Below are 27,621 nucleotides of genomic sequence, written 5' to 3'. Positions count from 1 at the left end.
CGGAAGGCGAATGACGACGTCGTATAAAAACACCAAAATACGCACCAAATAACACGGATTCTACTAATTATTATTTATATTATGTACATTTACAGCAATTTATATATAAATTAAAAACTTGTTTAAACCTTAGATAACTCAAAAAAATCAAGCATCATGGTTCGTATGTCGAAAGCAAAACAGGACAAATTGGAAAGTATAATGCATTTGGTTGAACAGTTGGGAATAGATCGAGTCCTTGGAAGATTGAGACAAACTAAAATGATGAGCAAAGATGTACTGGACGACATGAAAGTAAGTAGATCAAAATAAATCGCAATATTGTGTACGGATATTATTTAGGAGAGGAGGTCGATCCGATTTATTTTTGTCGGAACAAGGCCATCTGCATACAGCCTCTAATACTTTTGCAATTGAGAAGCCCTGGGGCACAATGTTTTATACTTCAACATTCACGCCATTCAATCCGAACAGGCCCTGTACATTCAGTTACGGGTAACTGTAAGAATATAAAAATAAATCACAATGTTCTAGAATGAACTAATTTCCAATCGTAGCGGATTTAAAGTAGAGTAATGAACGAAATATAGCTAAATAATCCAATTGAGCCTCTAATGCAGTGGTTCACAAACTTTTTTTAAGCCTCGCCCCTTTTTAGAAGTCTCGCGTCCCACCTCAAAAATAACTATAGCTAACAATAAACTACTAAAATGTTATATTCAATTATCTTTACGCCCCCTCAAAGAATTATCCACGCCGACCGCCGCCACGTATTAACTAACAAACGAGAATATCGGTCGGAGACCGAAGACTTATCGATCTTAGATAGGTAATTAGTTAATAACTCGTTAATTATAGGACATTAACCCAAAATCTATAGGCTTCTGGTCCGAGGTAAGATGCATGCACATGCAAAATTCGGAGCAGATTCAACCACGCGTTCGTGAGATATCGCGTTCATCTAACAGACAAACAGACAAACATACAAACAGACAGACAGACAAACAGACAAACAGACAAACAGACAAACAGACAAATACCTATCAACATACTTACCGATCTTAAGATCGATAAGTAATTAGTATTAGTATTAACAAATTATCTAGTCGGGGTCAGGAATGATTTGAAAATTAGAATTTCCAGTCCAATCTGCGTTCTAAACACTAGGAATTTTCTTATTTTTAGATATGCCGGAGGTGTTTTCGGCTGGGGCTTTGTACAAAAAATCCCAAGTAAAGACAAATATATTTTTGAGTTAAGGCTAAAAAATTTACGTTAGGCTTCCAAAAGTCTCCACACAAGCAGGTGTTAGGATTTCTCTTTACCGGGTTGTTTGGTTGTAAGGCGCGCGGAGCTGGGCATCGACAACTAGACTAGACAATTGGAACAAAAACTGTCGACGAGGACGATTACTACAAACAATGATCTTAATTACGCAACAATGTATTCATTTATTACTTATTACGTCACAGACACATTCTTTAGTCTTTGTCAGAAGTCGTCTGTTTCATTGTATCGTTAACCAATCAGATGTTGATTAAACTTTTGCAGTATCGGAAGTTAAACCGTGGGAATATAATAACGTCACTCAGAAAGGATTAAAATATATTAAAAATAGATTTAAAAAAAAGTATCTGCATCTTAACACACAACACACAAATTAAGCAATCAGAAGCGCTTTGAAGGCGTTACGTGTCAGAGCGTTTCGTCGATTATATTTTTGGGTACTTCCAAAGTATGTGGACCAAGATGGCGGACACCGGAGCATAGTATGTGTACCAGATTAGTGGTCATTTCAGGTACAAATACTACGAGAGTTACTTGGCTAGTCCCCGAACTCGTAATAAAATTAAAATAAGGAGAATTGGAATACAATTATGAAACTAACCCTAACCTCGTACACATACTACGGTCCGGTGTCCGCCATCTTGGTTCACATACTTCGGGAGTACCTAGTTTTGTATGCTACATTATACGTGTTTTCCCCGAACAAGACTCTGCACAATTATCCACTTCTATATATGACGAGCTACTATAGTTAGAGAAAGACCGGAATTTTTTCAAGTTCGCCATTGTCAAAGTGCGCAAGAGGAAATACACTCGAGATTATTCGTTTCGCACAAGAGGTATAGCAGTGATAGATACAAAGTCACCGTAAAGTAGTAAATGGTCAGATTTGTATCGCAAAAAGCAGTTATCAGATTTGGGTATCGAATTGTTGTCTCAAAGTGGCCAAGATGATTTGAACTCGAGATTATGCGTTTTTGCGCAAGACGTATAGCGGTCAAGATAAGTGCTGCGTATAGTGTTATCTGTATTATTTGAGTGCACGAATTCAAAATAATGGATTGGGTAGTTCTAAAGTAGATATTCCAGGTAAACTGACAATCGGACGAGAGTCCATGACTCCGTGGGTATATCGTATGCCAGGGCTGCGGGGTCGCGCAACGAATTTTGAGGGTCGCGAAGAGTACTCTAATTTAACACGAAGTACTATATTTATCGTACTTTTTTAGACTTTTGATTCGCAACACAATTATAAAAACTAGTGCAAACATAAGTCTCAGGATTATTTTCCGAGAGAATACATAGCATCTGAGAAGCGACGCTTCTCGGAACAGGGGCTCGCGAAAATTTTTTTAATATATTTGAAGGAGTCTAGATCCTGAAAGTTTGGGAAGCCCGGCAGTATGTCATGTACCCGTCCCGTTAGATTTAAATATAAAAGACTTTGACCTCGATGGCAGTTGGTCGTATTGCCATCTTCTAGTTTATACCGCAATCAACTGCATTGTACTTTATTTATTTATTCACGCTTTTACCTCAGTGCTTCACAGAATAATAAACTCTGTTTCACACACTCATTACCTTTGAAACTTGAAATATTCCATCATCAAGTTTTTTTACCCATAATATCTCATTATAGGAGTGGGAGACAGATTACGAAAAGCGAGTTGCACTACTTGGGTTCCTGGTATCACCTGAAGGGAAAAGAGCTTTCGGCGCTTTGTACGAGTTGTCCAAAGTTCACGAAGAACAATTAAAGTTACAAGAGGAACAAGAGAAACTTAGACAGGTTAGAATTTTTCGCCTTCACTTTAGTTTTCTGTTTTGAAGAATAAAGTGATCTGTGGACACTTTTACCAAATATTTGTTTCATAGTGGGATGAGAAATCGCTTTTATTTTGTGAAAAGAGGAAGGTATTCCCAATACCGGTTCGTACAGTAAGAAATTTTCATTCTGTGTTCAAATAAGTGAGGGTGGAAAATGTCACCTAGTCCTGGCCAGCTGGATAGCACGACGAAAAGATTGTATTTTGAATTAAAAATCGAATCAAACCTTTTTATCTATTGTCGTAATAATCTTAGCTAATTTGGGGAACTAATTGGACTATGAATCACTTTGCTTATTTATTGTTGTTCGCTGGAACAGGAACTCGAGTCTCCCAAACACCGATCGGCACGACATAAAATGGTTTGTCGTCTGTTTTTGCCTACATAAAAAAATGGCGGAAATCGATACGTATTTGAAATTTACAGTCTGGTTGTTACTTTTGGGACCGGGAAATGATAAGTCGTTTTGTCAGACGCGTTTACGGAAAATATTCAAAACGGTTGACTGAAATATAAATGAAATAAAGAACACCGTATAAATTATCAAGGATAACCCATACAAAATATAAAACTAATACTTACAAAAAACAACCCAATTTAACAGCAAGATACCATAACGACAGATACATAACACGACAAACAAGAAATATCAGAAACTACGAACGCAATACAATACAAGCTGTGGACATGCAAATATCATAATGTTTTATCGAACAATTCGAAATACAGTAATTAGGACGCCATAAACGAAACTACTATGATTTAGGATAGGATATGATTTATATATTTATCTCGGTGGAGGGGAAACCGATAGACGGCTTTTAGATATTTATTCCTTGGGGTATAGAAGGCTTTATCATATAACGAACCACAGCTTCTCGTCCGGTTACCAGTCCATGCCGGGTATGGGGTTAGTTAGCTTGTTATTTTGTTTCAGATACATGGACTTGATGGCGGAGGAAGCCCTAACCGACCAGCGGTTACGTGAAACACCCTGCGGAGGTGAGGAGTTCATCAATCCTCTCGCACAAAATTATCGCCATGAGATTCAAAGGTGCGATGGCGAGCGTATTCCTAACGCTTAGCACGATGTGCCACACTGCCGGAACATAACAATATAATAGGCAATGCTATCCTAAACTGCTATATCAAATAATGTAACCGTAAATAGCTCACTGTACTTAGAGGAACGCTATCAAACGCAACACGTGAAACGACGATACGGACGAAAAAAGACAGCAACAGTAATAAAACAGTACTGATGACGACGGTGAGAATGCGATGATCATCACGATGACGTTTGAATGAGCGCTAACTAAAACAAAACTTTAAAATTACACGGACTGCCTAAATGGATCAAAACTTTATTTACTTATCTATTACTGTAAAATATTTATTTCGAAAATGAAAATGATATGCGTTTGGATACCGTTTGAGAGGCATTTCGTGTGCGAAATAAAAAATCAAATAGCAATCGCACTGATTTTTAACTTGAGTACAATGATTAATTAGCTGACAGTTAGGATAAAATTGGATTCACATATTTAACCCAGGTGAGAAGAAAGTCGATAAGACGGCTTAATCATGTATAGCGAACCTCGGCCCCTCGTCCGGTTACAGGTCCATATCGGGTATTGGCCAGTTATTTGCATCAGATGTCTGGACTGGTTGTTTATTCATCTTGCATTAATATTGTGGGACCGGATGACTTGTATATATAGACTTAAAATCGATGCTGAACGAGCAATAATTAAATGGTAATTAACGCCAAGACTTTTATTCGACACCGCATATTAATTTCGCAACTGCATTAAAGCCTGCAGGAGACCTTAGTTATTTGAAACAAAATAAAATAAATTGTATTTCTCTATCAAGTACGTACATTTATATATAACGAGTAACGTGTTACACATTATTCACGTCATCCGGTGTGGAACTGATGAGGATCCACTACGATTTTCAGTGCAAAAACATAAATGAGACATTTCAATTAGTAATCATGTGAGACTCGTCGGGGCGATCGAGGAATTATCTAAAATAAATAAAATAAAAACCAAACAACATCCATTTTGCAGGAGCAACTAGCTCAACAGTCACAGAACGCAGATCTCCGTAAATATGGCGGTCGAGGTAAAGGTGGAGCTGCAAATGCCAACATGAAATACAAACTCCGAGCACAACTTGCGAAAAGAAGAGAAGTTCCACAACAGTCAGCCACAAAACCGGATACACAACAGACTCCTCCACAACCGCAATCACAGCAGATTGTGATCCCGACTCCATCAACGAAGTTAGTATCAGTAGAAGTTCATTTTGACTTCATACTAAGAATACAAGACGATAAAATAATTGGTAAAACAAATAAATAAAACTGATTTCAGAAAACCTTAAGTGAGAATCAAAACGTACAGAAAATAAATGAAAAAGTGTTGCCAATAACAGTGGTACACATTCACTCAGCTGAAATCATTGAATCAATTTTGCATTTTATAAAGTGTATAGGACAGTACTTACATCTTTATTTTAGGGGTAGTAAAGCCGATAAAAGGCTTATTCATGTAGCGAACTACGGCGTCTCCTACGATTGTCAGTAATAGAAATAATAAATCAGTTATTCTTCTTAAATACCTTAAATATTTCATTCCGAGTGGGAGGCATCGGGCATGGGGGTGCACAGAAAAATAGGCCTTTCATGAAATATTCCAATTTTAAACTGGTTGAAAATATGGGATCAAAAAAAATTTGTCTAACTAAACTACAATGATTTGTTTTAAATGATCAACAATTTCACTTCTTGCGTTTGCAATTACCAAACTATCTTTAATGAACGACAATCCCGGGATTTTAAAACAAGAATGGGCTCGTCCGGGATTTGAACCCGGGACCTCTCGCACCCTAAGCGAGAATCATACCCCTAGACCAACGAGCCGCACGTACCTTTGTTGAACTCGATCATGGTCATTACAAGCTGCCATCGATATCTAAAGATATTCAGAAAATTTATGGAGAAATATAACGGCCCCTACTAAGTCACACAGAAATTTGAAATGTATTCAAAAGCGTCTAAAGTACATTTCCAACTGTTGTGTATTTAAAAAGCATTCTTCTCGTTGTTTTTTTTATCTCAAATCTCATCAACAACAACAAGAAGAACACCAAATTTTCAAAACGGTTTTTAGTTTAGATATTTATCAAAAACGTTCCCATAACAGTTTATTTTATCAATTCTGAAATTTTGTATTTGATGGAAGTTTCCTCAGTGTAACTGGAGGTATTCGTCCTCTCCGTTGACGAAAATTTTAAAAACAAATCGTCCAGTAATTAACAACTAATTAAGAGTAATTAGTGGAAATCTGGCATTGTTTATTTAGCGCTGTTTATTTCGTTTCGCCGCGTAATCGAGATCCGTCACTTACAGTTTTGTTTTTTATCAATTCTAAAACAACAGCCTGTTTTAAAACAAGGGCTTGCTTTTTATCAAAGTTTTTCTTCATCTTTTGTATTTTTTATTGAAATACCCCTTGCATGGACGTGAAACTATGCCAAAATATTGCGTTCTGGCAGATGTACACGTGACAGGAATAATATTTATGAATGTAAAAAAAATTATCTCGACAACAACAACATGAACAAGAACAACAATTTTTTAAACCGATGGTGTAGAATTTGTTTTGAAAAAATTTCTAAGAGATTTTTTTCAATTGATTTTAAAAATTCGTATCTGATCGCTGTTCATTCAGTAAAATTAAAAGTATTCGATAAAATACTTCACTTTAAATACTGAAACTAAAATGGGCTCGTCCGGGATTTGAACCCGGGACCTCTCGCACCCAAAGCGAGAATCATACCCCTAGACCAACGAGCCACACGCCTCCCGACCTTGGCGAACAGATTAAGAACAATTCGTCTAATAATTGTCTCTTAAAAGTATTTTGTGGAAATAGCGGAAATCCGGTATTGTTTGTTCAGCGCCGTTTTCTTCGTTTCGTCGCACGAACAAGATGCGTCACTTTAAAATGAATATAAATATATATATTTATTATACATAATAATTTAATATTGGGGCTCCCGAAGTATGCGAACCAAGATGGCGGACATCGGAATGTTTTATGTGTACTAGGTTAGGGTTAGGCCATAATTTTAGGTATAAATACTACGGGAGGATCTTGGCTAGTCTTCGAACTAATAATAGGACTAAAATAAGGAAAATTGGAAAAAAATTATCGCCTAACCCTAACCTGTTACCCATGTTACGTTCCGATGTCCGCCATCTTGGTTCGCATACTTCGGGAGCACCTTAATATTTTATTGTGAATGATTTAGACTCTAACTCAGCATTTCCTAACATGGGATAAATTTACACCTGGGGGTAACTCTTTCATTCTTAGGGGTAAATTATGTTATTGTGAAAAACAATTATGAATGGTAAACAAAAACCAAGTCTATTTGCTTGTTTTGTTGTGAGAAACGTTGTGTTATTGATAGATTGTGAGAAATCAGTCGGCTTATTGACCTATTGTCACCAGTAGGCCTGTGTTTTAACCAATTGAAAACCAACACCTTGAAATATGTTGAAAATCGTTTTGCTTTCCACCCGACTTTCTCCACTTTTTCCCCTACTCCTTTTCGCCATAATCGGCTTTCACTCTTACCTCCTCTCGTCACCCTCCAGAAAAGTGAGAAAGAGACTTTGCGTCTTAAGTTAGAGAGAACTTCTTCATACTATGTTCGATGAATTTTTAATAAATGATCACCAATCTTGTAATCTTGATCGAAAAAGGGGTGAAATATGCAAAATAAAAGGTCAAGAACAACCACTGTAACTGCACACTAACGCTCACACAAGGTCAGACAAGATGTTACAGAAGTATGTTGGTGATAGTGCGTGTGCAGTTTGCGAGATAGAGTTGCGCGGCTCGTTGGTTTAGGTTAGACGTATGATTCTCGTTTCGGATTGTGATTCGGAATTCCGAATTGGAGCAGAAAAGCTTTATCAATTAATTTTTCAGGTTTGTGACGTAACTTCGGACGTAAAATACCTACAAAATTGGATTTTTCCCAAAAGTTTCTTAAAAACCAATAATGTTCCATAAATATAAGTGTCATTCCTGTTTGTTCATCGACGACTCGAGTATTTTGTTTTAATTAGGTAAAGTGCTTGTACATCCCGTTATTTCACGGCAAGGTCTATTTAGTAAACCATTTTGAGTGAAACAGTAGTTCACCCAAAATCGTTTAATAAAATTCTAAATCTACTAAAATAACAGAAACAAGATATACGAAGTCTTAGGAATAAATACCAAAAAATTACAAAATGTTTGACACAAATATGAACCATGAGTCGTTTTCAAAAACCGTTGTTTTCGACAGAAAAAAATAATTTTCAGCACTCGAACTCAATCAATCAATCAATCAATTTTATTCGGTCACTCTGATAAAATTGACTGATTGATTGAGTTCTCGGGTGATTTTTTTAATTTGCTCACGACTCGTTCCCTTGGTGGCAAATGACGCAGTAAATACATCGAGTAATATTAGGTAATTAGTGTAATCTCTTAATGATTAGCGAATGTAGAGGAAATTATTTTTTTGAAGTCTGTTATAACGCATTTTGCTTGTTGTGATATGTGCGGCTCGTTGGTCTAGGGGTATGATTCTCGCTTTGGGTGCGAGAGGTCCCGGGTTCAAATCCCGGACGAGCCCGCTTTACTTTGTTAACAAGATTTTGAGACGCGAGAAATGGTCCAAAAATATATTAGGTAATTATACTGATAAAACAGCAATCAGATACAGATCATCAGACAAAGTTGAATAAACTTTTTCTTGGCAATATTTTTTGACAGTTCAATTTTCAAATTTTCAGCAGGTCAAAATAAAAAGGATTCCTAGACGCCATTGAGTTTATTTTTTAATGTTCTGTGTGCTCTATCATGACCGGTTAATTAAACTCAGTCGGGTATTCAGAGTGTGACAGACATGGCTCGTACCGTGGGCGCCGTTTGAACAGGGGCGCGCGCGAAAACGACGAATTGTTTTAATCGTAAAATGTTTCAATAAAATAATTTCAAATTGGTAAGAACTGAAACTCTTATTTTTACTCAAATAATAAGTACAAGAATCTCATTTCAATTACAGTGAATGCAAATTGCCAACCAAGTATCTCTTCGCATTTTTAAACTTTACCACGGGTGCTATTTAACGTAGATAGAAAATCCAGGACGAATGCATTTTGGATTGTATGATCTGAGTTCCGAATTGTAACAGAAGTATTAATTCGAAACAAACGCCGTGCAGCATCCATTATTGAAACCTACCACCATGAGCATATGATGATACATTTGTGAAATTTTTTTGTTTTATGAGTAAAAGTAAGGACGCTCGAGAGCAGCAAAAAGTTTGTTAACGGGGCAAATTTGGCCAGCGCGACGCATTTTGCCGACCACCGCTAAAGGTCATCGCAAAGCCTATGCATTCGAGTCCATGCTTTTTAAACAAATAACTGGCCAACTAATTCCATACTCAATATGATCTGGTAACCGGGCGAGAGACCGGGGTTCACCATAGGATTAAGCCGTCTAATCGCTTTCCTTTCCCCCAGGATAAATATGTAAATTCCATACTAATGCATATACGTTGCTTATATTGCAGCAAATCTGCGAAGCGATCTCCAATGGTGGCGACAGCAAACACAGCTATAGTTGAAAATGGCGAAGCAAAAACTGCGCAACCTAAGACAGAGGAACCGGTGGCGAAGATCAAAGAAAAACCATCGAAAGACAGAAAGTAAGTTTAGTGTTACAGGGTGTCCATAGGGTGTCCATATATCTTAACCAGGTTTGTTTTTGATCAGTAATTGTTTAAGTATTTTTCTTTATTTAATACATCTGAGGGGGCAAAAACAATTTAATTATGTATAGATAAATTCCCTTTGCAATTTAAAAAAAAATTTAGGACTTTATGAACGACATATACTTCTATTTAAAGAAAAACAATTGCATGCATTTGAAGCGAATAACTGGTTAATTTTTTTCCAATGTCCGAAATGGTGAAGTGACCAGACGGCAGACCGTAGTTGCTATATGATCAGCTCATGTCTTCCTAAACTGTAAAGGTCGCGACCCCCTTTATTAAATTAAAAAATATCGCGACCCCTGTTCAGGTTCAAAATGCCAAACAGTTAAAAATATGCATTTTCGATAATTTATTGACACAGTCAATTCTTAAATTCTAGATAGCCTACTCGAGATGAAAAAAACAAACACACGTTTATTCAGATCGACATCACTTAATTAAGTATTCGGCATTGTTTGTTATGCAAGCGCGCCGCTCTTCTGATCCTATATATTCTCTGAAAATCATGGGATTGATGTTATTCACTAGTTTAAATAATTGTGTTTTGAATAAAAAGTCTAAAAAAGTCTAAATAGTTATATAGTATTTTGTGTCAAATTGGTGTGCTCTTTGCCACCACTAAAATGCATTACGGACCGCCTACGGGGTTGCCACCGCCAGTTTGAAAAGCCGCTACCTTATTGGCTTTCCGTTCTCTTGGGCTAACTATAAAAATCCTATCTCATCCTCACACGTTCCTCACGCGTATTTTAAAATATTTGCTAGCTGCCAGATTTTGTATAAACATTTGATTATATAAAGAGTGCTAAATACAATTCAACATGTAGTCTTAACCAAAAATCATCTGCCATGCCTTTCCCGCCACCTGCATTATTACCAAAATTTAATTTTATTTTTTACATTTCATGTTTTCTTGACCTTATGACTTGAATTGCTCTACTACATTCTGTCGTCGGGAATTAATCTTTCCCTAATCCTAACTGATTAAACTAATTCATTCAGATCTCCTAGTCCAATTCAAGGTGGTAAGGTGAGACGAACGTCCGAAATCGCACTTCCGCCAGGGCAAGATGTGGGATTGGATTTGTCGCTAACTGGGTCAGGTGAGACATAACAGTTTTTACATTTTCCATTTGGTCGTACTTCTATATACAGTGTGTCTATAAAGTCCCTTTACAGTCCCAATTTTGTTACGAAGTCAGTTCTTATATCTTAACCAGGGTTGTTGTTGTTTTATAGTCAGTAATTGTTTAAGTATTTTTATCCAATTTAATACATCAGTGAAGGTCAAAAAATATAGGTATCGATAAAATCCCTTCGTAATTTAAAAATAAAAATTAAGATTTCATGGACACCCTTCAATATTCTGCAAAGAATTTGACATTTATTTTGAAATCAAAACATCGTCGCCCGATGAAAATGAAAAGCTCCAGGGCAATAAATATTAAACAATATTTCCAACAGGGAATCATGTATGTTACTTGTTTATCTAGCTAGCACCATATTGCTCAGAAGCCAAGCTTTGGGAAATGCCTACTTAAAAAGTACAGACTTTTATTAGTTCAGCATACAATACCTTATTTAATACACTTCGCGCTATATAATATAGACATGTACTAGAACCCGTGATATTTCACCTGCAATACGTAGCATCAACAATTGCCATCCCATCACGGCAGGGACGTAGCTTAGTTGGGGTCGGCGTTTCCCCTTCTCATTTTGAAATATAAAAAGAAGGCGTTTTTTTATCATATATATAAAGCGATTTTCGTAGCTTGGAACGCTTTTCATACCCTCAATACGCTTGAAAACCCACTATTTCCGACGCCAGCTGTTACGTTCTATCTAGACTTTTGTGGTTAATCGCAGATTAGAAGTTGTCCAATTACGTTTTGGAAAGACATTCATAAACCTTATACTATAGCAAGCAATCGTATTTTGAAAGGTTAAATAATGACATATTATCCATATTCACAGCCGCGATACAAATACCTCAAACAACGAAGACCGTGAATCTGACCGTGAATCAGCAGCACGTGGTCGCAGAACAACCCGAAGAACCAAAATCCCCAGAAATCGTTGAAGAAAAACCACAGGTCGCCACAGACGGTCAATGGGGTCGGGAAAGCTCAGTCGAAGCCGAAGTATCTGAGGAGGACGTTACGCAGGAGATGCCCATAGAAGGCGATAGACCGCCACCTGACGATGAAAATGCAGAGGACAAGAAAGATCAGCACGAGAAGGCGTCGAACGAGGGCACTGTTAAAAAGGTAACTTTATATAAATTGAACTTTCCGATGTATTGTTATGAATTTCTCCACATTTCAAGTCTCTACGCAAGCTATTATAGATATAAAGGATGTCCATAAAGTCTTGAAATGTTTTAAAATTGAAATGGAATTTATCGATACTATTTTAGCCCTCATAGATGCATTAAATGAGGAAGAAAAAAAATCATCAATTACTAATTGAAAAACAACAAACTTGGTCAGGATATATTAAGAATTGACTTCATAACAAAATTGAAATTGTGAAGGGACTTATGGACACCCTGTATATGTGTTCGTATAATTTTGTAAGAGTTAATAAATTCCACATCTTACGAAGATTTCAATGGTCACGGGTAAATAAGACAGCACCTATTTCGGTACTCCGGTAGTGTGTGTACCAGGTTAGAGTTGAGCCATAATTTTATTCCGGTTTTTCTTATTTTAATTCTATTACGAGTTCGAGCACTCCGTGTTAGCCAAGTGAATATACCCCCTTCACATGGGTTTCAGTTCTTCTACACGACTTGACGTAAAGTAGGCGAACAAAATTAGTTCCCTCCATATTGGTACACACACTTTTGGAGCGCCATTTCCTATTTTTTCAATTAAATTTTATTTTATTTCGATTTTATCACAAAGATTAGAAATCGAGACCAAAACGTTGATTCGAGTCAATAATAATATTAAAATCTCAGTTCTTCAGTCCAAGATAAGTACCATATAGAAACTCAATATGGATTATATAATACACTTTAAGACACACACTTTTGGAGCGCCATTTCCTATTTTTTTAATTAAATTTTATTTTATTTCGATTTTATCACAAAGATTAGAGATCGAGACCAAAACGTTGATTCGAGTCAATAATAATAATAAAGTCTCATTTCCCCAGTCCAAGATAAGTACCATATGGGTATTTATACTACACTTCCAGACTAGAAATTCAATTGGTCTCGTGCGCCGTACTTACGAAACTTCTCTATAGTTTCCAAGAAATACTGAAAGGTTTTCCGTGATAACCCATCTTCAAGACACTACGGTTGAGGTTTTATTATCTGTTATCCTATTGAATGATTCATTTTCTTTCGATACAGCATGGAGTTATCATGCATGATAGGACACGCGCGACACAACTTTCGTCAATCATCGGTTTATTTTGTTTCCGAGCTTGACTACCACATGTGGTAAATGTGTTTGCGGATTTATTATTGTTGGGCCGATAAAACGCTTTCTGAGTGCGTTTATAAACAATAAAAAAAATAAAAAAAAAAATAAAAAATAAAAAAATTTGCTTGCTATAGTACAGGGTTTATGAATGTCACAAATCGCAAAGTGGTTTTGAGTAAAATTACGAAACAACTATTTTTTAAAGTAAATCTTATGTTAATTAAATAGATAAAAATATGAAATTGAGGCTGAAAACGTTCGGACGAGACAATTTGTTATTAAAAAATCTCATTTTCTGAATAAAATGATAAGCAACGGAAAAGATCTCGTTCAAATAGACATCCAAGCCTTACTTGCAAAGGTCAACTGCCCTGGTATGCCGCACTTATGAAACTTAAAGCTTTTAATCTGTTGTCACATTGAACGATTCAATTTCTTTGACCACAGCATGGAGTTACCAAGTATGATTCGAACATCAGGCAACAACAGGCAGTTTATTTTGTTTCTGAGCTATTGTATTCTACCATTTGTGGTAAAAAAATGTTTACGGCTTTATTATTGTTGCGCCGATAAAACTCTTTTTTTGAGTCTTTTTATAAATAAACAATAAAAAAAGGTTTGCTTGCTATAGTATAAGGTTTATGAATGTCATAAATCAAAAAAGTCGTTAATGGTTTTGAGTAAAATTACGAAATACTCATTTATTAATATTAATAATGTTGGATGAATAAAAAATATGGGTGCTTCCGTAATATGTGAATCAAGATGGCGTACAACTTTATAACCATCACCTGGTACATATACTATGTTCAGGTTGTGCGTCATCTTGGTTTTTAATCTGTTGTCACATTGAACGATTCATTTCCTTTGAATACAGTATGGAGTTGGAGTTATTAAGTGTGATTCGGATATCAGAGACCACAAGCATTTTATTTCGTTTTCGACCTATTATATTCTACCGTTTGTGGTGAATGTGTTTGCGGATTTATCATTGTTGGGCCGATAAAACGCTTATTTAGGTGTTTATGAATAAAAAGAAAGTTTCGCTTTCTATAGAGTTTATGAATGTCACAAATCGCGAAGTCGTGGGTTTGAGTAAAATACCAAAACGACTATTTTTTTCAAATTAATTCTGTTAAAAGAATGAAAACTATGAAATTGGGACTGAAAACGATCGGACGAGCCAATATTTTATTTATAAAATCTAATTTCCTGAATAAGATAATAGACTGCCGGAAAAGATCTTGTTTAAACAGTCTACCTAAACCTCATCTGTAAAGGTCAATTGGTCTGGTATGCCGCACTTATGAAACCTAATCATTTTAATCTGTTCTCACATTGAACGATTCATCTCCTTTATATACAGAATGGTGTTATCATGTGTGATTCGAACGCACGCGACACACCTTTTGTCAATCATCGGTTTATTTTGTTTTCGAGCCAGTCTATTCTACCACATGTGGTAAATGTGTTTGCAGGTTAATTATTGTTGGACCGATAAGAAGCTTTCTGAGTGCGTTTATAAATAAACAATAAAAAAGGTTTGCTTGTTATAGTATAAGGTTTAGGAATGTCATAAATCAAAAAAGTCGTTAATAGTTTTGAGTAAAATTACGAAATACTCATTTATTAATATTAATACTGTTGGATGAATAAAAAATATGGGCGCTTCCGTAGCTGGTACATATACTATGTTCAGGTTGTGCGTCATCTTGATTTTTAATCTGTTGTCACTTGAACGATTCATCTCCTTTGAATACAGTATGGTGTTATCATGTGTGATTCGGACATCAGTGACCAAGAGCGGTTTATTTCGTTTTCGACCCATTATATTCTACCGTTTGTGGTAAATGTGTTTGCGGATTTATTATTGTTGGGCCTATAGAACGCTCATTGAGTGCGTTCATAAATAAACAATAAAAAAAGGTTTACTTGCTATACTATAGGGTTTATGAATGTCACAAATCACTAAGTGGTTTTGAGTAAAATTACGAAACGTATATTTTTCAAGTTAATCTTATTTTAAATGGATAAAAATATGAAATTGAGGCTTGAAATGTTCGGACAAGCCGATATTTTATTAAAAAATCTCATTTCCTGAATGAAATGATAAGCAACGGGAAAAGATCTCGTTCAAATAGACATTCAAACCTCATTAACAAAGGTCAATTGGTCTGGTATGCCGCACTTATGAAACTTAAAGCTTTTAATCTGTTGTCACATTGAACGATTCATTTTCTTTGACCACAGCATGGAGTTAACAAGTATGATTCGAACATCAGACAACAACAGGCAGTTTATTTTGTTTGTGAGCTATTGTATTCTACCATTTGTGGTAAAAAACGTTTACGGCTTTATTATTGTTGCGCCGATAAAATTTTAAGTCTTTTTATAAATAAACAATAAAAAAGGGTTTGCTTGCTATAGTTTAAGGTTTATGAATGTCATAAATCTGAAAGTCGTTAGTGGATTTGAGTAAAATAACGAAATGTCTATTTTTCAAATTAATTTTGTTGAAAGTATGAAAACTATGAATTCGGGACTGAAAACGGTCGGACGAGCCAATATTTTAATAATAAAATCTCATTCCTGAATAAGATAATAAATAGCGGGAAAACAGCTCGTTTAAATAATCTATCCAAACCTCATTTGTAAAGTTCAATTGGTCTGGTATGCCGCACTTATGAAACTTAAGGCTTTTAATCTGTTGTCACTTTGAACGATTCATCTCCTTTGAATACAGTATGGAGTTATCAAGTGTGATTCGAACATGCGCGACACATCCGTTGCCAGCCCTCGGTTTGTTTTGTTTCGGCGTTAATCTATCCTACCATTTGTGGTAAAAAGAGTTCACGAATGTGTGTTATTGTGGTGTATTATTGTGACAATTCTGATTTCGTCTATATGAATATAAAAAAAGTTCCACTTGCCATGAAATGTCACAATTCTAAATATTTTGGTAGTCATGTGGAAAATAAAGAATCACTAACTTAATGTTATATACAGGGTGTCCATAAAGTTCCTTCACACTGTCAATTCTGTTATGAAGTCAGTTCTCAATATATCTTAATTAACCAGGTTTGTTTAATCAGTAATTGTTCAAGTATTTTTACTTCGTTTAATACATCTGTGAGGGCCAAAACAATATATGGTATCGATAAATTTCCTTTGCATTTTTAAAATTTTATAAAACCTTATGGACACCCTGTATTCACTTAAATTTGATTTAAAAAGGTCGATTAGGTTCGCGTGACGCACTTAAGAAACTTGTGGATTCCAATCTGTTATCCACTTTAATAACGACTCATACCTCCACTTATGATATGGTTCTACCATGCAAGATTCGAACATCCGCGCAGATAAAGACAATCGGTCGTTTATTATTCTTTCCCGATCACTTGCGGTATAATTTATTGTTGTGGTAGACACGACGCCTATTTCTAGTATATCTAAATATACAAGACGTTGGTACTTCTAGTATAAGGTTCATGAAAGTTATTAGGCAATCACAGGCAAACCCGGATTTTTAATATTAAAAGAATACAACGTATTAGAAATTGCAGTTAGATGCAGAATTGTGAAAAAGAGTTTTTCAGTTCATTCTATGTATAGTACAAAAGTGCCTATTTCGCAAGGTATATATGGTTTTACTATATCACACCACGAGGATATCTTAGTTTGATAAAAATGATTAGTTTTTCTTCTTCAACCTTAAGAGCAATTTAAAAGGTACGTTACTGATGAAAAGTTACAACGCATATACTTTCATGCCATTACATGCTTCTTCACTCTAATTTCCACAAACTCTTATTCTTATGGATAGGTTTTATGAAAGTTTGGATCCGCAAAGGAGTTAGTTGAAATCGCATTTCGTTGCAGATTGTAGGAAATTTAGGTTCAATGTTTCAATTCAATATATACACAGTATTATAGTGAGTGCGTGGCTAGGGAGAGTTTCTTTTTGTTTATGACACAACACGGGTTTTATATTATTATCGTTTGATTTGTGCTTCGAATCTACTTGCCAAAAAGCATACACGAAAAGGCTAATCAGCCTCGTGCCCCTGTATAACAATAAAATTCAACAATTTATGCGGTAATGAGCGGTAAATGCGGTTTTGAGCGTTGGCGGGAATGTTCGTTTGGTGGTGGCTTTGTACAAAAACTGCGTATGTTTCATCATCAGCCAAGTATCATTTACCAAGTGAGTTATTATTGCTATTTCATTTACTTTTAGGTTCGTATCAGTAGTTCAGTAAAAGTTATCGAAGTCCGTGAATCAGCTCCTAATTCCCCGTCCACCACAGCTTCGACTCCCGTCATACACAGAAGAAGACTGAATGACATTCACCAGAAGGTTGGTAACATGTTGCTTTGTAGCATAAATAATAATTCCCCGAAAATAAGCCCTAACCTGAAAATAAGGGTGCTCCCGAAGTATGTGAACCAAGATGGCGGACACCGGATACTGCGGGAGTCACTTGGCTAGTTTTGATGAGATGAATAGGAGTTTGAGGACCTAGGTTAGGATTTTGGTTGATAATTAAAAAACATATTTTTCTAATTAATAATATACTTTTCAATATTGTTGAATAGATAAACTTGTCAAATCAAATATTATTTTATTATTGACAGTCAATGTCAAATTCAATACAGGATTCAAGGTTTCGCGTACATAATTATCAGTTTGGGTATTGGGCATGAATATTTCATAAATAGCACTTGTTTAAATTAAACTAAACACGACCTAATATTTAAAACTATACTATTGGATTTACGGCATAGCCAGTCTTTAGCATACTCACAAACTTACAATCTCTCGGTATTGACCTTAGAGTATTATTGCCATTCCTGGTTCGTTATCATCGATTTTGTGTATTCTATGTCTCGAGAATGTTTGTTTATACACTTCACAATGGCGTGACTCACTGTTAAGTGCGTCATTCAATGGTAAAATGTTTTGAAAACAGAGTAATGCTCTGAGTCCAAAGCTACAATTGTTTTCCATCCTTCCATAAGATGGTAAATAAGTTTTCAAAATATCTAATACAATATAGCTCAGCCTATGATATCCATCATTCCGTGTTTTATTCATATTGATTTGTATTTTAGATAATTCCTAGTTTGTTTCTAAAACGTCTATAGTTCACTCACGCATGTGTGTAAAAATTACTTGAACTGACTGAAAAGTTTTTTGTAGTTTATTTATGTTATGTTTTTACGGCGCGCCAGAAGTATGTGTATAACAATATGGATATAACTAATTTTGTTCGTCTCCTTTACATTAAGTTGTGTAAAAGAACTCAAACCTATGGGAAGGCGGTATATTCACTTGGCTAACAAAGACAGTGCCCGAACTCGTAATCGAACTAAAATAAAAAAAAATCGGAATAAAATTATGGCCCAACTCTAAGCTGGTACACACGCTACAAGAGTAACGTTTTCACAGCATAACTCCGAACAATACTATGTAGAAGCTTGAACTCTACAATCAAGCCATCACGCCCGCATTACAACTCGTCGGGAGACATCGTTTTTCATATGGCTTTTTTCTCCTATGCCTAAGAAATAAATGAGAAAGTATATCAAAATTTTGTACGTCCGATCAGACAATCGGAGAAATAATATAAATCACCGTTGAGAAGGACTGACTAATGTAAATTAATATTTATGTTTTCAGTTATTGAACGGCGAAATCTCGGTTGATAAATTAACGATGGATCAAATCAAAGAAATAGTTGCTGAATGGCAAATCATGAAGAAGGATCACGGAGGTGACGGTGAGTGGATTCTAATATTTGGGGGAAAAAATATATTAGAGATGTAGTCCATCTGTTTTTGATCACTTCATACATAGGGTGTCAATAAAGTCTTAATTTTTTTCAAATTGCGAAGGAAATTTATCGATACCATATATTGTTTTGTATTAAATGAAGTAAAAATACGTAAATTATTACTGATTAAAAAACAAACCTGGTTAAGATATATTGAGAACTGACTTTATAACAAAATTGAAATTGTAAAGGGACTTTATAGACACCCTGTACATATATAATAATCAATTTTTCAATCAAAATCGTTTTTATATATATTGAATAATTCAATTTCTGATTAGTTTGCCGCTAAAATTGCTTTCTTAGATTTCTCGATAAGTTGCAATCATTTTCTATGTTATCATGCATAACACCGTCTTCTAAATGGACATATTTTTTGAATTACTACACAAAATCAAGCCACATTATACTTTATATCAAGATATATTATATGTAGTCCATCGATAATTTCTCCCTCATATATATGATGTCTATAAAGTCTTAAAAAAATTTAAATTGGCGAAGGGAATTCATCGATATCATATAATGTTTTGGGTCTCACAGATGCATTAAATGCAATATAAATACTTGATCAATTACTGATTAAGAATACCAAACCTGGTTGAGATATATTGACAACTGACTCCATAACAAAATTGAAATTGTAAAGATACTTTATGAGCACCCTGTATAATAATGAATTTTTTATTTAAAATATTTTTGATTATATATATGTTTCTATGTTATCATGCAAGACACTTCCTCGCATTTGGTATCGAACTTTATATCAAGATGAAGCGCGCATGACTGACTGACTAAGTTGTTCGTGTGCTATGAGGTCCCCACCATAATAAAACTATAGGTTTACAATTCATTTGAGATAGGTACAAAGTTCAAAGTGTCAAATTGTTCCAATTCTTAAGTTAACTGATATTCACTGACTTCCTGTCGCAATGATAATTTGTATAGGTGTTTGCAACTTATCTACCAGACCTTTTTTAAATCTCAGTAAAGGGTTCAGAGTTGGGACCTTGCTTTGACAAACTTTCATACAAACATACTATCCAAATTATTGATTAGAAATAAAGTAATCAAGCCTAAATATCAATAGGTGAATACATATTGAAAGAACTCCAACATACAAAAGACGATTTGAAGAAAATGACGGATGAAAAAGATAGAATTAGAAAAGAAAAAGACAAGTAAGGAAATCGCAGTTCAGAATCAATTTGATGAAATGAATATTTCATCCTAAACATACTTTCGTATCTTTTATAAATAGAGAGTTATCAGTCTCGTCCACAGGACATAGTATTCTGTTCAAAACTTAATCTATTTGGATACTATTTATACAATATTTATCCGATGTTTTCTGTCTAGGGTGTAATTTTTGCGTTTAATTTAGTATACAACAATTTTATTAATTTAAAGAAATTGATGAACAAGTATGCATTTTTTTATAAAATTTTACAATTTGTAAAAAACAAACTATATAAGTTTTTTGATGACCAAAAAATTCAACTTGTGTGTGTGCGCCTTTGCAAGGATCATTTTTTTTACTGAATGCCAAAACAGCCACTTGGTTTACAGCATACATTCTGGGTGCTTTTTTTTCAATTGGAGTAGTTTTGATTTAGGTTCTAGTATATCATATAACAATATTCACATAGAATAAAAAGTTAATACTCAGTCTCAATCAATTTGTGAACATCTGAGTTTCCAAGAAATAACCATTAAAATAACTTGCATTTCTAGGTATGTTTTCAAAGAATTTGAACTTCAGCAAAAACTTCAAGATCTTCAATCAAAACACAAATCATTACGAGAAGATCACGAGTCGTTGAAACAAGGAAATTATCAGGTAAAGCTAACTTTATACACGATTCTATCTGATGTGACTCCGCAGTTGGCGGTAGGGAAACACCACCTCATTGGCGTATTGGTAATTACCCTATATCAGGGTTCGGCAACTTACGGCACGCGGGCCGGATCCGGCACGCAAAGCAATGTAATCCGGCCCGCGACGCTTCACTGAATTATGGTAACAAAAAAGCTGTTTTGACGATTATAATCTTTACGTAACAGAATTTATTTTGTGACACGTATAGACTAAATTATATTAAAACCTAACGAGTATATAGTTCACAATTACTCGTTTAATGAGCCTATAATTTAAATATAATTAGACAAATGGCAACAAAACGCAGAGAAGTTGATGCTAAGCGCCAATGGTTTAATGGCACCGGAAATATTTAAATGGTCAGTCTTTGCGCGCTGCTTAAAATTTAACTTCTACTTTTGATCTGTGTGACAAAGTGTGATTCCTCGGCCATTCGTTCGGTTTTTAACATTCTAAAAATATATGCGGTCGGCCAATGACTTGCAACCTTTAATTTTGACTCGCGAGCTAGAAAAGAGTGCCGACCGCAGTCTATATAATAGACCATTTTGTTTCCAAGCGACACGATTTTTTTAGTTAATTTTTTGTAATCTCGCGAAATAATAAATTGCATAATGTAGTGCTTGCTTTCATGACCGAAAAATACCACTAATCCACTTATTTACTTGCACAGCAACGCTAACTAGGACCTCAACTAGTTGCCACGCCATGAAAAAAAACATAAAAACTGACTCGTTTTTTTGGTTTCCAATATCTCTTGAAGACAGACTATTGCACTTTCTGAATTTTTTTTGAGCTTGCTGTAGCTCGTTTTTCACGCACATTAATGATGCTATTTTTAATTAAACTATAAATTTGATATTTCTTTATAAGATTCAACAAAACACAAAGAAAAACAACAAAATCCATCAAGATATGAGAAAAAAAATTGCGAAATTGGAATCAAAGATCAAGTCAATGGATAAAGTAACATTACGGAAAGGAACGCAGACCACAGAGGTTTTTGATAAAGTAAGATTGAGATTTTGATTTGAATTTACTTAAAGAATTAGAGTCTAAGTTTAGGAACACATTGTTGTAGTTGGAGTCAGAGTTATGTTTTATTCTGCCGATGTCGGCAATATTCATGAGTTGGAATGCGCGAGACTGACTCCCTATCCTTCCTATACGCTATAAGTTCTTAATCGGGGGCCCTTGGCCCCTCAGGGGGCCACAGAAGGGTTGGAGTGGGGCCACAATTCTAGACGCAAAACTGATTTTACTTTTCCCGTTACAAGAAAACTTCTCGTTCTTCCAGTTTCATTGCTCGATAAGGTAAATTCAAATGGTGTTTTCACGTCATTGAGCATGAATTGTTTGAACCTAATGGGTTTCGGAATATCCCAACAAAATTAACACTATAATGACTACTGTAATGGCGGACAGGAAGGCCATCAGTGCTTAAAGCCACAGGAAGGGGACCAGGAGTCATGAAAGATTGGGTACCACTGTCGTATGTCTTTATGCTAGTGGATCTATATGCTGTAATGCAACGATGCTGTAGCAGAAATAAACATGGCCGTACTATGAGTCTTGCTACACACTAATACGAATGTATTTCTTTAACTTTTCGTCAGACTTCCTCAGACAAGCAGTTCACCACACTCCCTTATACATTAGGTAATTTTAGAAACCTAATTCAAAATGTTTGTCAATGTCGGAATATGAGCCTGGTGGAAGTTTGAGTTCACAAATTTTTTTTACTTTGATGACAATTGGGTGCTCCTGAAGTATGTGCACCAAGATGTCGCATAACCTGAATCCTAACCTGGTACACATACTATGTTCAGGTTGTGCGCCGTCTTGGTGCACATACTTCAGAAGGTCCAAAAATTGTACCTGATCACAGCTGTAGCTTCTAAGCAAATTTATGCTTTGAGTAAAATTTATTGTTTTAATATTGTGAGGCAATGAATCAAGTTTAAAATATTGGAATTATAAAACGATATGATTATTGCAATAATCGTAGAAGTTTTGAATTGAATTTTTTTCGTTTTTTTTTTTTATAAAAAATAGTTTTGTCTTCTGAGTGGACTACTAGAACCGCAATTGCTATAATTGGGTAGATGGGAGAAACCTTTAATGTGGTTAGAAAGCATAAAATCCAGGCAAAATATATATATTTCATACAAATCCGGTTCTAAGCTGACGCCTTCAGCAAAGAAACACCTCTATATAAACGATTAAAGCACTGATAATCCGAATTCTAATATTCAGGACGTTCACGAAGCTCTTCGAATCGCTGAAGAAAGTCTTCAAGTCACACAAGCAGAATTGAAAGAGGCGGTGACTAAAAGCAAGGCCGCACAGCAAGAGGTAATTAATTATTTTTAATTAGTCACTTTTCTTAACACCCAAATAAAATACTTTAATCTGTTGGGGTTTGCACATATATAAATTCAAACAAGGTTCCAGACTAAAAGTCGTTGATACACAAAGATCTACAATATTTACAATGATTATACATTTCATTCAAGTTCATTCAGATGTAGGGCTGCAAAGAAGGTCATTTTATTAAGCGTTCTCCGGCTCTGTACAATAGACCAGTAATGCGTGGGTTAGGTCTGGGTTTCCGCTTACGGGTTTAGACAAGATTTTTGAACTACCATGCCAACATAGTTGATTCTGATGCTCTAACCACAAAGCGAAGGATCTGAGAGAAATTTTTTCATTCTTTTTATCAGGAAAGGATAGGATTTTTCTATTTATCATGGGGGAGAGGAAACCTGACAAAAGAGCATAACCATATGGCGAACCACAGCCTCTCGTTCGCATATTAGTACATGTAGTGTAAGGGTATAGTTAACCAGTTATTTGGACGTGATGGTGGAAAAAGCCACCAACAAGAATAGCAGGTATATTAGTAAAATTTACTGATCACATTTAGGCTGAAGATCTGAAGAAGCTCCTGAACGCAAAAGGGAGAGAAATCAACAAACGAGAGAGAAAAAGTAAAAAGGATGAAGAAACGGTACGCTTCATTACACGCGAGAGAGATTCGATGGAAACAAAATTACGGAAAGTGACCGAACAACTCGAGTACTATAAAGGAATGATGGAAATAAGGTAGTTTTTGGAAAATTTGTTGGTTTTTCAAATTTGCTAGGAAAGATTATTGGACATAAAGTAAGCCAATAGAATGTTTGCGCTCAAATTTTGTTGTCGATCATACCAAAATAGCTCAGGTTCGAGTAGTACCTTGTCAAAATATTGCACAGAGATTCTATTTTATTTTCTGTTTTAAATGTGGGATATTTGCTTTTGGGGTGGCCTCGAAGGATGCGAACCAAGATGGCGGCAACCGGAACGTGGTATGTGTACCAGGTTAGGGTTAGGCCATAATTTCAGGTATAAATACTACGGGAGTCACTTGACTAGTCTCCGGACTCGTAATAGAACTAAAACAAGGAAAATTTGAATAACATTATGGCTTAACCCTAATTTGTACACATACTACATTCCAGTGTACATCTTAGTTCACATACTTCGGGAGTACCGCCTTTGATACTAATGAACTGAAAAAATGCGCCGAAAGTGGCCCATGACCTCTTTTGTCTCCCGTGGGTTTTAAGTGTGTTATTCAATTTGGGAATTTTGGGACGTTGAGAATAATTGTAGAATACAGTAGTTATTAGTTGGCTGGGGTAAAATATCGAATCCGTGGGTATCTTATATACCGGTGCTGACAACTGTACAAATTTCAAGTAACCTATAAAATTCAGACCCGACACACTAGCGCCATCTTACGACTGGTCATAGATTGTATAGTAAAGCTGATTTTTTTTTTCAGAACCAAAGGCGGCAAACGGCAAGTTCCAGAAAAGAAAGAAGTTCGCGTACAACGATGCAGCAGTGGGAGACATGTTTTGTTGAAGACTCATGTTGCTGCCGGATGTCACCAAAGTCAAGAGGACACGAAGAATTCAGGTGGCAATTTATTCAATTCTGTTGATAGGTTTTCGAATTTTTCTTATGTATCCTGAACGCGAATGACAGTTTCGTCGTGTAGCAAACCAAGCCACATCGCCTGATTGGACGACTAAGTCGAATATGGGAGTAGGTAATTTACCGCTTAACGTTTCAAATGCATAGACTTAATAAGTGCAAAGGCATATCGATGGCTGATGACTAGAGGCGCTTAAGTAATGGTAAATAATGAGATTTTTTTCTCCGGTGTTATAAAAGGCCGACAGGACTAGGTCGTATTTCCAATCGAAGTATTTATAATTTTTATGTTTCACGTGCAGGGTCGTTGGTGCTTTGACATATCTATAACGAAAATAGTGGAAAACTGCCCTTCGCATTTTTTAGCTTTTGATCTGAATCACTAAAGATTCTTATTGTCAAAGAGCGTTGAATAACAATTAGGCTAAATCGTTTAAATATGCTGGCTGAACTTTTCATCACTCATCAAGACAACTTTTTGTGAGTTTCTACGACCCTCGATCACTTTTTCCCTAGTAGAATTAATATTAATCAATTCGACTCTAGAAATTAAATAGTATATATAGTCATCGTTGTTCTTGCCACAGCAACCTTGCGTTTCACGCATACGGATCCACTTCCACAAAGGCATAGAGCAAGGAAAGATAGTTAGTCATGCGTAACTTCAGCTGATAGATTTATTTTTAACGTATTTTTTCTATTTATATAATTTATTTATACTAAACGCCTCTCCCTCCCCGGTAACAAGACTCTGTGCAATCAGCTGTTTATACCATTTACGATATGTAAAGAACTACGGGGCTCCCGAAGTATGCGAACCAAGATGGCGGACATCGGAACGTAATATGTGTACTAGGTTAGGCCATAATTTTAGGTATAAATACTACGGGAGGCTCTTGGCTAGTTTTCGAACTGATAATAGGACTAAAATAAGAAAAATTGGAAAAAAAATTATCGCCTAACCTTAACCTGTTACCCATGTTACGTTCCGATGTCCGCCATTTTGGTTCGCATACTTCGGGAGCACCAGAACTACTTTATTTAGAAAGACCCTAGTCTTACTATAGTTAGATATTGCTTACCCAATTTATTACACCCTGTTTTATAAAGATACGTATTAGACCATGGCAAACATTTTTTTGTGTTACTGTCCTTTCATCCGTTCTATTCTGCTTTCGCATTATAACTTTATATTGATTGCAGCTCGTAATGACGCTGAGGAATCAAAGGCGGGTACTGGCAAACGGAATTCATTAACAAACGGCAACGCTGCGAAACAAGCAAAACAAAACGCAACAACAACAAAACAAACACCACAGACACAAGGTTCAAAACAAAACGACCAACAAAGTACAAACAAATCAACGACAAAAGGAAACGCATCAAACTCTACGACAAACTCATCGTCAGCTGCAAAAAGTACCGGTAACGCGGCGCAGAAAACGAGCACAGCTAATTCCAGTGGGGCGGCGGCAACAAAAACAGTTTCTGGAAATAAGACAAATAGTTCAACGTCAAAGCCAAACGGTAATGCAAACTCTTCGACAACTTCATCTACCCCAAAGACTAGCATAAATACTTCCTCAGCTCAAAAAGCAACAAATTCGGACTCTAAGAGCCAAGCGAACAAATCCGTTACTAATAAAGACTCGGACAAATCCTCCGCTAAACCTATTGGCACCGAGTCCCCAAAGTTAGCGAATAAGCGCTTAGCACTCGCTACAAACAGTGACCTAAAACAGCAAACAGGTAATAACTCTCCTGGCACAGTAAAACGCCAAATAAAACCCGATGAAAAACCAGTGCGCCCTAAAGCCGCAACTGTAAGACAAACTGCTCCTGCTACGAATGAACAAAAACGATGAAACTCATACAAAATTTGAGCAGCAGAAACGCATGATTCCTCTTGCCTGTTTCTGTATTACTTTACAAATAATACGCTACAAATGAACAGAAAATATGAAGCCTATAGCAGTTACCTGAGCTTTATTTACAGATAAACATTAGTTCAACATAGTACAGACTTTTTTGTTATTTTTCCATATTGCTTTTCACAGTTCATTTGGTACTCCCGTAGTATGTTTACCAGGTTAGGGTTAGGCCATAATTTTTTTCCGATTTTGTTATATTACGAGTTCGGGGACTGTTTGTGTTAACCAAATGAATATATCGGTTGTCTATGGTCTACTAGACTAAGACTCATTGAATTCACAATAGGTCGACGGCGCCAAGTACACAGATGTTGCGAAGGACCAGATACACAGAGTTTTTTTCAATTTTTTTTTTTTTATAAAACTTTTGCTCAACAGAACAACAGACTTAAATCAATTTAAGTCGGGACTGTCGGGCAATCCACAAGAAGAAAGTAATTTTCATAAATGGTTTTGTATATAACTTAGGAAAATATTTATTTAACTCTCTTTTGCAAATATTGTTTTACTAAAAACAAATGTCTTTATGTTACTTTATGTTATGTTACTTTTACTAATGAAAAACGTTTTATGTTATTTTTATATTTTGA

At 35.7% G+C, this 27,621-nt stretch overlaps 1 protein-coding gene and 3 non-coding genes across 4 annotated transcripts; 2 read left to right on the top strand and 2 right to left on the bottom strand.

The window, feature by feature from the left end:
- Positions 1 to 99: 99 nt before the first annotated feature.
- Positions 100 to 27,621, top strand: LOC120347533 (uncharacterized). Its single transcript, XM_039417551.2, has 15 exons — positions 100 to 294; positions 2,927 to 3,076; positions 5,190 to 5,404; positions 9,763 to 9,897; positions 10,969 to 11,069; positions 11,944 to 12,236; positions 17,641 to 17,760; positions 19,084 to 19,183; positions 20,328 to 20,418; positions 20,972 to 21,077; positions 21,990 to 22,127; positions 23,373 to 23,471; positions 24,043 to 24,221; positions 24,946 to 25,082; positions 26,304 to 27,621. Exons 1-15 carry the CDS (start codon positions 157 to 159, stop codon positions 26,963 to 26,965), a joined length of 2,664 nt encoding a protein of 887 aa, XP_039273485.2. The 5' UTR covers positions 100 to 156; the 3' UTR covers positions 26,966 to 27,621.
- Positions 5,972 to 6,043, bottom strand: Trnap-agg (transfer RNA proline (anticodon AGG)). The gene has a single exon. It is a non-coding gene; the product is annotated as a tRNA-Pro (tRNA).
- Trnap-ugg (transfer RNA proline (anticodon UGG)) lies at positions 6,908 to 6,979 on the bottom strand. The gene has a single exon. It is a non-coding gene; the product is annotated as a tRNA-Pro (tRNA).
- On the top strand, positions 8,746 to 8,817 carry Trnap-ugg (transfer RNA proline (anticodon UGG)). The gene has a single exon. It is a non-coding gene; the product is annotated as a tRNA-Pro (tRNA).

Source organism: Styela clava, chromosome 11 (assembly GCF_964204865.1).
Source record: "Styela clava chromosome 11, kaStyClav1.hap1.2, whole genome shotgun sequence".
Taxonomy (NCBI): Eukaryota; Metazoa; Chordata; class Ascidiacea; order Stolidobranchia; family Styelidae; genus Styela; species Styela clava.
The sequence above is the reverse complement of the archived record's forward strand: the minus strand, read 5'-3'. Positions and strand labels throughout refer to the sequence as shown.

Coding starts and splice junctions, on each gene's coding strand:
- LOC120347533 (XM_039417551.2), top strand. CDS start 157: ATGGTTCGTATGTCGAAAGCAAAACAGGACAAATTGGAAAGTATAATG. Junction 23,472..24,042: donor GCAAGGCCGCACAGCAAGAG/GTAATTAATTAT, acceptor GATCACATTTAG/GCTGAAGATCTGAAGAAGCT. Junction 24,222..24,945: donor AAAGGAATGATGGAAATAAG/GTAGTTTTTGGA, acceptor TTTTTTTTTCAG/AACCAAAGGCGGCAAACGGC.